Source organism: Vulpes lagopus, chromosome 4 (genome assembly GCF_018345385.1).
Source record: "Vulpes lagopus strain Blue_001 chromosome 4, ASM1834538v1, whole genome shotgun sequence".
NCBI classification, from domain to species: domain Eukaryota; kingdom Metazoa; phylum Chordata; class Mammalia; order Carnivora; family Canidae; genus Vulpes; species Vulpes lagopus.
The window spans coordinates 113,383,970-113,393,297 of record NC_054827.1 but is presented as its reverse complement, the minus strand read 5'-3'; the positions used below and the strand labels follow the sequence as shown (position 1 = coordinate 113,393,297).

At 49.0% G+C, this 9,328-nt stretch overlaps 1 protein-coding gene across 4 annotated transcripts; it reads right to left on the bottom strand.

The window, feature by feature from the left end:
• Nucleotides 1-2,512: 2,512 nt before the first annotated feature.
• GDPGP1 (GDP-D-glucose phosphorylase 1) lies at nt 2,513-9,256 on the bottom strand. 4 transcript variants are annotated; one of them, XM_041752188.1, is made up of 4 exons: nt 8,904-9,256; nt 8,584-8,771; nt 7,930-8,156; nt 2,513-3,863 (listed from the first exon to the last, which is right to left on the bottom strand). In XM_041752188.1, the coding sequence occupies exon 4, from the start codon at nt 3,852-3,854 to the stop codon at nt 2,697-2,699; it is 1,158 nt and encodes a 385-aa protein (XP_041608122.1). In that variant the 5' UTR covers nt 3,855-3,863; nt 7,930-8,156; nt 8,584-8,771; nt 8,904-9,256; the 3' UTR covers nt 2,513-2,696. The 4 variants fall into 4 exon arrangements, with proteins under 4 accessions (XP_041608122.1, XP_041608119.1, XP_041608121.1 ...); XM_041752185.1 differs by having other exon boundaries at nt 8,584-8,690; XM_041752187.1 differs by lacking the exon at nt 8,584-8,771.
• Nucleotides 9,257-9,328: the final 72 nt, after the last annotated feature.

The following is a 9,328-nucleotide window of genomic DNA, read 5'->3' as shown; positions in this document are numbered from 1 at the left end:
AAAAAGATTGTATTTTTTTATTCATGAGAGAGAGAGGCAGAGACACAGGCAGAGGGAGAAGCAGGCTCCCTGCGGGGAACCCGATGCAGGCCTCCATCCCAGGACCCCAGGATCACGACCTGAGCGGAAGGCAGACCCTCAACCACTGAGACACCTGGGAGCCCCCATCCCCCCCACCCCCCCATCCCCAGTTCTTGCCAGAATTCCCACCATGCAGCAATCTCTTCATTGGACTCCCTGATTGTTCTCCCCTCCTCTATCCACATTACAGCTTAAATATTCTTTCTAAAATGCAAATTTGATACTCCTCAATTTAAAACTCTTCAAGGTTTCCCGTTAGATCAAATCCCATACTCCTTGGTTACATAGGCCCTCCCCGGAAAAGTTAGCGGAAGTGGAGGCGCTGGGCTGGATCGTGCCTTCCTGTCTTCCTACAGTGCCAGAAGCTGAGTACAGAGGGTCCCCTAAGTAGTCCACGCTTATGCTTAGAAAAAGCCCAAATCCTTCTTGACAATTCACGAACTAAACAACTGGGAAGTAGCAGCATAGAGAAAACGTATTTGAACCCTCCCCCTCCCCTTTCTTATGGAAACAGTTTGCCCACAGGCTTTCTTCTGAACAGCAGTCCTGGGGATAAACTTTGGTGTTTGGCCTCAAGGCCTGAGACACAAAGCCCACTTAGCTGTAATGGTCATCTGCGCTTCCCTCAGTCTGAGCAACCAAAACAAAGAGATGCTATTGGAGCTTGTAGATGCAGAGGCTCACAGAAAAGAAGCATAAGCTAAAATTACCGCAATGTGCCAAAAAGAGGACGTCAACCCGAAACTGTTTATAGGAAATAAAATGTCAAATATATAATATTTAAATGTAAATGTTCAACTTTTCTTATTAACTTTTTTTTTTTTAAAGATTTTATTTAGGGATCCCTGGGTGGCGCAGTGGTTTAGCGCCTGCCTTTGGCCCAGGGCGCGATCCGAGTCCCACGTCGGGCTCCTGGTGCATGGAGCCTGCTTCTCCCTCTGCCTGTGTCTCTGCCTCTCTCTCTCTCGCTGTGTGACTATCATAAAAAAAAAAATAAAGATTTTATTTATTGATTCATGAGAGACACACACAGAGAGAGAAGCAGGCTCCATGCAGGGAGCTCGATGTGGGACTCGATCCAGGGACTCCAGGTTCATGTCCTAGGCTGAAGGCAGCACCAAACCGCTGAGCCACCCAGGAATCCCCACAACTTTTTTTTTTTTTATGGCACATATTCTGCCTTAACTCAGTAGTGAGACTTCATAACATCTTCTAGGGCATAAAGCTCAAATTCTTTGTGAAAACTTCATAGAGGCCTGCTACCCATGGACCTGAACCTCAGCTCGGGCCTGTCCACCGTGAAGGACAACACCATCACTATGGGAGCCGTTACCTAGAGAGGCAGTCACAAGTGCCGGAGGCTGGCACCTGACGCCAGCGCTGCAGTCCTGACCCTGCCACTAAGGCCGTCCGTCTGGCCTTAGACTAGTTGCCAGACTTCTGCCAGCCGCCAGCTCATCTTCTTAAATGGGGTTTTCAAGTTGTGAGGACGCCTCTTTCCACATGAGATGATGTATGTGAGGAACACTCAGCGCTGGGGGCTGGAGGGAAATTCCAGGTTGGCCAGGCAGGGGAAGGTGCTGTAAGTAGGGCCTATGGGGGAGCAGGGCCAAATGCAGGGGACGGATGAGAAATGATAATCAGTGGCAGGCAAAGGGAGAATAAGCAGGGAGGTGAGAGCAGAGGACGTGGCGCACAGCGCCAGAAGCACATAAACTATTACTTTGCCAAGACATGATATATAAGGAAGTCCGCAAGGCAAGAATATGTAACGCTTTCCTTTTTTAATATTTATTTATTTGTTTGTTTATTTAATTCAATTCATGAGAGACACAGAGAGAGAGGCAGAGACAGGCAGAGGGAGAAGCAGGCTCCTTGCAGGGAGCCCCACTGACTGGATCAGGTCTCCAGGATCACGCCCTGGGCTGAAGGCGGTGCTAAACCGCTGAACCACATGGGCTGCCCCCTTTTAAAATATTTATGAGAGAGTACACTTGCACAGCAGGAGCCACGGGCAGAGGGAGAAGGAGAAGCAGACTCCCTACTGAGCAGGGAGCCCAGGGCTCAATCCCAGGACCCTGAGATCATGACCTGAGCTGAAATCAAGAGCCTGGATGCCTAAGCAACTGAGCCATTCAGATATCCCCATACTCCCTTCTTAGTAACCAGTTTGACATCCCTGATACTTGTCCAAGAGGAAAGATAAAAAGCAGATACACTGGGGAACTCAGGTGGCTCAGTCGGTTAAGTGTCTGCCTTTGGTTCAGGTCATGATCCCAGGGTCCTCGGGTTGAGTCCCCTATGGAACTCCCTGCTCAGCGGGAACCCACCTCTCTCTCTGCCTCTGCCACTCCCCTGCCTCCTGCTCCTGCTCTCAAATAAATAAATAAAATCATAAAAAAAAAAAAAAAATCAGCAGCAGATACATTCATGATGGCTCATTCATTTGATTTATTCTAGGGTTTCTTCTCTTTACAGAGACCACTTATCAGTTCCTTACCCCTCCCTTTAGGCTGAGATAGGTGAGAGGCAGTCACGGAAGCCCAAATGACCACTGTGGACAACTTTCCGGAAAGGGACTTAGACTGGATAGAAAATAAATACTTCCAGAAGGATTACTGCTCATCCTTGGCTATCAAGTCCACCAGAGTTGCCTGTATTTCCTCTGCCTGGGCTGGGGGCAGCAGACAGTCCTGAATAAGGGCCAGAGCAGCTGCCTCGGTCAGAGTGCCGAAATCCTGGGATGTTTTGATGGGGAGGTGCCCAGCCAGCTCACAGAGGGCGACGTTGAATGCCTCACCTTCCTTTACTCCAAAGTTGGACTTCCGGGCCCAGAGAATTACTCGGACGCCTGTGAGAGCTGAGGAAGGTGATGTCTTTCCAGGTGGGGCCCCTCGGGTCACAAATAAATTATGGGCAATTTCATGGTCAGTCAGATAATCAGTGGCCCGACATACCCTGCCCACCAAGGCTTCCAAGTCAGGCCCTGGCCCGCTTGTGTAAAAGAGGAAGCCAGGAGCTGGGAGGGCCTGGAGCAGATGTAAATGGCCCCCCGGGTCCAGGGGCTCACTCGGTGCTCCCTCCACAGGCAGTCTGTGAGCCAGGTAATATCCGTGCAAGTGGAGGTGGTTCACAGAAGCCAAGCCACCCAGGCTGTTGAAGCCGACACGGAAGCCTGGGTGTGAGCTCAGAAGCACAGCCTCAATGCCGGCCCGCAGTGCAGCTGGCAGCAGGCGCTGGGGGAGCCCACGGGTGGGCGCGGGCACCAGCAGCACGTGGCCCCATTCCAAGGGGCTGACATTGATCATTACGTAGATGTCCTCTTGCTGAACAGCACCTGGGAGATCAGGCTCCCGGAGCAAACGGAAGAGGACTTCTCCTGGTCGGATCTTGTTGAAGTTAAACTGTTCAGGGTCAAATGCCTGCTTCACACTCTGGATGTTCTGAGGGCGCCTCCTCTGCACACCTCGCTCCACGTTCAGCTGGGCCACAAAACCCACTGGCCCAGGGAGGGTTTGGGTCTGCAGCTTCCCCAGGCAGTAGCGGAACAGCCCCAGTTCCATCCGCTGCCTCCAGGCGGAGCAGAGAACAGAGTCGAAGCGAGACCTTGCTATCCTGTCCAGGAGGCTGGGTGCGGTCCTTGGCCACTGAATCCCTTCCAGAATGAGTTCCTTCTGCCCATAGACAAAATCAGGAATGCTTTGCTCTTCCCAGTCCTTACTGTTCGGAGGGAGCAAATAGGAAGTCTCATTTGAATTCTGTGGAACAGCCATGGGGCTAACCTGAAACAGTCATAAGAGGTGAAAAATACATAATGCTGTCCCATTTCCAGAAATTTTATTTTGATTTTCAAATAAATTTTACTTTTCGTTCTGATTACAAAAATAATACATGCCTTTGGGAAAGTATTTTGAAAATATGGAAATCACTCATGATTCTATCACATGCAGATTAGCATTCATTTTTGCTGAAATAAAAAACATATGCTTTTTCTTTCTAAAGGTCATGTATATTGAACAAACTTTTTTTTTTTTTTAAAGATTTTATTTATTAATGAGAGACACACAGAGAGAGGCAGAGACATAGGCAGAAGGAGAAGTAGGCTCCCTGAAAGGAGCCTGATGTGGGACTCGATCCCAGGACCCTGTGATCATGACCTGAACCAAAGGCAGATGCTTAATCACTGAGCCACCCAGGAGCCCCTGAATAAGCTTAATGGGAGAAAAAAAATAAAGATAAAATACAACCCTTATTCCAATGCCTGGGGGCGGGGGGAATCACCATTTACACTCAGCCTTTCTCTGTCTCTCTTTTTTTAAATTAAGTAACCTCTATGCCCAATGTCGGGCTGGAACTCACAACCCTGAGATCAAGGGTCAGTCACTCCAGGGCACCTGGGTGTCTCAGCTAGTTGGGCATCCAACTCTTCAGCTCAGTCATAAGGGTCATGACCTTAGGGTCGTGGGATTGAGGTCCACATCATGTTCTGTGCTCAGCATGGAGTCTGCTTGGGATTCTCTCTCCTCCTCTCCCTCTGTCCCAACCCGTTCTCTCTCTAACATAAATAAATAAATCTTTACCAAAAGTAAGTTAAGTAAATAAAGTAACTGCTATGCATGAATGAGGGCACAGTAGCAAATAAGGTGAAAAGGCTCCTATTGTTATGGAACTTATATAATGGGTAGAGTCAGACAATGAGCAAAATGAACAGGTTAATTGCTCAAGGAATGCTAATGGTATTGGCTTTCTGTGGAAAATAAATGTGATACAATAGAGGATAACTAATAAAAGGTGGGATCAGGGTATTATACTTCAGCAACAGGGCAGGGTAGAGCTCTCTGAGGTGACAGCTGAGAAAAGACATGCACAGAATGAGTGGAACCCTGCAATAAAGAGCCAAGGAAAATGTATTTAGGAAAGGAAGACTAGAAGTCCGAGGTCCTGATTCAGGCAGGTGTTTGGCCTGTTCCAAAAACAGAACAGAGGTTAACCAGAGCATGACCAACAAGGAGAGGGTGGAAAATCAGCTGGAGAGGAAGTCAGGGGCCAGATTAGCTGCAGGCCCTTATGCACCAAGGTCAGGCACTTAGGTTTATAAATTTTTTTTTTTTATTTATTTATGTATTATAGTCACAGAGAGAGAGAGAGGCAGAGACACAGGCAGAGGGAGAAGCAGGCTCCATGCACTGGGAGCCGATGTGGGATTCGATCCCAGGTCTCCAGGATCGCGCCCCGGGCCAAAGGCAGGCGCTAAACCGCTGCGCCACCCAGGGATCCCTAGGTTTTATACTAAATGGAGGGCAGCCTGGGTGGCTCAGTGGTTTGGCGTCACATTCAGCCCAGGGCTGTCGGGCTCCCTGGAGACCCGGGATCAAGTCCCATGTCGGGCTCCCTGCATGGAGCCTGCTTCTCCCTCTGCCTGTGTCGCTGCCTCTCTCTCTCTCTCTCTCTGCGTCTCTCATGAATAAATACAATTTTTTTTTAAAAAGCACCATGTGATACTTTATAAACCTTTTTCAAACTGCTGTGTGGAAGGTGGATATAGGGGAGCAAAGAGGAAGGCAACTCTGATGGCCAGGCAAGTGGAGAGGGCGACTGGATGGCACAGGTGGGATCAGTGATAGAGAGAAAGGAGTAGGGGACTTGGGTCCTGTCTGGAATGCCAGAGGAGCAGGGCCTGCTGACAAGCTGGCTAAGGGGACAGAGGCACAGGGAAGCCCTGGGAGGGGCCTCAGCTTCAGAAGGAGGCACACTGTAGAGGCAATCAGAGATGGAGGAGCTGGGAGTGGGGTGGGCATGGGGAATAGGTTGATGAGTAGGGGGGAACTGAGAGTTCGGTTCTGATGGCTGAGCTGGAGATGCAGCCCGAGCATCTGAGAAGTGGTGTAGGCAGCTGACCATCTAACCTGGAAGTCAAGGGTAAGAGTGGACTAGATAAAAATTTGGGATCACATTTTTTTTAAATTGTATTTATTTATTTGACAGGAAGAAAGAGAGAGAGAGAATAAGCACAAGCAGAGGGAGTGGTAGAAGGAGAGGGAGAAGCAGGCTCCCCGCTGAGCAGGGAACCCAACCAGGTCTTGATCCTGGGACCCTGAGATCATGACCTAAGCTGAAGGTAGACGGTTCACTGACTGAGGCACCCAGGCACCCCTGATGACAACAGAAGGCTAAAAATGTGAGTAAAGATATTATTGATCAATAGACTCAATAGAAAGTGGGCACAGTCATATTTACGTTAAAGTGAACTTGTAGGAGCGCCTGGGTGGCTCAATCAATTAAGCAACTTCCTTCAGCTCAGGTCATGATCGCAGGGTCCTAGGATTGAGCCCCACATTGGGCTCCTGGCTCAGTAGGGAATCTGCTTCTCCCTCTGTCCCTCACCCACTTGTGCTCTCTATCCCTCTCACTATTTCTCTCAAATCAATAAAATCTTTAAAAAAGAAAAAAAGTGAACTAGTTAGCAAAAAGCATGACTTATGAATAAAGAAGACTACTTTAGAGAGATCAGTCAGCAGTGACCACATGACAAGATCAAACCTTTAGAGGAAAAAAAAAAAACAGAGGAAAGGGAGCACTGGTTGCATGTCTGTCTTCAGGTATGGGCTGGGGGCTGAGTTCTCTCACAGGCATGACAACATGCCTGTGAATTTGGGATCATCATGGGACAAAGGTAAGAGATTAAGCCTTACAGGCTGCCAAGGTGTTTGAATTCCTGTGCCTACTAGTCACTAGGGATGTGACCTTGAGCCCCCAGAATGAAGGTCATTTCCTCACCGTGGCCTCTGGGCTCTCAAGGCATGGCTGTGCCTTCCTCTCTCACCTCCTCCCATTCTCCTCTTCCCCTTGGCTCCTCTGCTCCTCACTTCCTGAACTCCTTCCAGCTCAGAGCCTTGATGCTGTCCCACCTTCCAGCCTACAATAATACCCTAGTTCAAGACTTTCTTTAAAGGGTCAGCTCATTCAGGTCTCTGATCAAAGGTCACTCGCCTCAGGGAAACCTTGTGTGGCTCTCCTATCTAATGTCCCAAGAAAAACAGGAAGAAGGAAATATTATAAACAGGGAAAAGATGTCCTGGAAAACAACCAAAAAAGAGGAATGCAAATCCAAGAGTTGGTATAGTTACCAACAAAACTTTAAGAGATCCAACTAAGAAATAAAACCATTGAATAAGTAACACTAGAAGCAGTTTTGTTTTGTTTTGTTTTAGAAGAGGTTTTTAAAACTGTATCAGCAACTCAGTTTTACATTGTCTCAAGAATTGGTCAGGTGCAGGCAGGACAGTATGCTAAGCAGACTAGAAGCCTATTCAATAACTTAGAGTGAGAGACATGCCAAATAGCACAAAATATTGGTCCCTCCTCTATACAAAAAATCTACCAAGAACCAAAATTATAATCAGAACGTTGTTCAATGAAGGGTTCAACACTAAGTGAGGTGGCTAAGAGATCTATGTCACAACTGCTCACCAATGCAACTTCCAATTTCCATATCTTCACTATCTCACCGCAAAGTCCAAGGACCGGCATTGGCTGGCCGGTGCTCCTCCCCTCGGTCTAGTACAGGAGACACTACGACAACTTCCTGTTCTTTGCCTATCCTTTTACTAACCAAAAAAAAAAAATTTTTTTTTAAGATCTTATTTATTTATTTGAGAGAGAGAGTAAGAGAGAGAGAGAGAGAACATGAGAAGGGAGAGAGAGAGAAGCACACTCCCTGGGACTCCATCCCAGGATCCAAAAACCCCGGGATTATGACCAGAGCCAACTCAGGCACCCCTAACCGAACTCTTATACAGAAAGAGCCCTAGTGTCAAGATGATTGGGTTGGGATGGGACCACACTCACTTTGACTGGTTGTGGTGTTCCCACTGTTTTGCAGCCTCCACTTCTTGGAATGGAATATTTCCACAGTGGTGGGACTCACATGTTGAAATAGTCTTACTAAAGTCACTCTCAGATGAACACCTTATTGATCGGTGGGGTTAGGTAGTCATTCATCAAACATTTACTCAATTGCCACCCATCAGATCCTGTAGATCACGATTCTCGCAACTCTTCATGGAGCTCACGGTCTAGTGGGGGGAAGAGGGACAGACAATAATAATCAACACCTAAGCAAACATAAGTTCAAACATGATACACAGCTGTTGTCAAAGAGAAGGAAGCCCTGGATATTCTGGAAGCCTAAGATTCCTAACCTAGTCTAGGGAACTAGGAAGGGGCTACTTGTTCCCTGAGGCTAACAAGTAAGAGCAACCGAGAGCCCATTGTGACAGGACCCCGGAAAGCCAAGAGAAGAGCGCAGAGAGAGACTGAAGTCAGATTTTTGAGGGCCGATATTTAGGTTTTTAACCATTTATTAGTTTTAAACTGAAATCATCATGATCAGATCTAGACTTTACAAAGATCAGCAAGTAAAATGAATCAGGAGAATCAAGAACTAACCCCTACTGTTTTGTCAATTATACATCAATAAAGGTGAAAACAAAATAATCTCACCTCCACCTCCTCTCTCAGCTTGGAATCCTCGCCTTCTAGAACAGTGTGTAGGGTTCTTCATGCACGCATGCAATTTGTTGAGAGCCTACTCCGTGCCAAGCACTGTCCTAGGATTGACAGGGGACAAGCTCAAACAGCTCAACCTCAGTCCCTGCCGCCTCTGGACGCGGGGTCGGCTCAAGGGAGGCCTACAGACACGCGGAGCCGCGAGAAGAGCCTTAGAGGGGGGTGACGGCTTTCCACAGGCCTGAGCCTAGACAAGTCACCGAATCCTCTCCCCACTCGGACCTGCTGTCCACATTTGTAAGACGGGAACCTACCTTGTAGGGTGAACATCGAAGATCACTATGCACGGCTCCTGCAGTCTGCAGACCCTCAGCGTACAGCCTCAGCGGGCCTGGGGTCTCCTGCAGGGGGCATGCAGGCTGCAACACGTGCGGCGACGGTGCAATGGAAGCGTCTGGAAGAAAAAGGCCTCGCTGCGCGCGAATGGGCGGCAGGCCGCCTTCGGCCACGTAACAAGTCTCGCGCTTTCCCGGATTTCCAGGCTCCGGGTACTTCCCTGGGGCTCGGACGCGCCCCAGGCAGCCGCCGCCACCTACAGCAGTTGAGAAGCACGCTGCGCGACCCCGGCCGCAAGCTCCGAGCCGGGCCATGGCTAGGCGGCGGGGACGCGCACGCATGCGCAGCCCGCCCGCCCGCGGCGAGGCTCGCCCCGCCCTGCTCGGAGGCGGGGCCGCGCGGC

Bases quoted from the DNA above. Each gene is read 5' to 3' on its own strand.
- GDPGP1 (XM_041752188.1), bottom strand. From the start codon at position 3,854: ATGGCTGTTCCACAGAATTCAAATGAGACTTCCTATTTGCTCCCTCCG.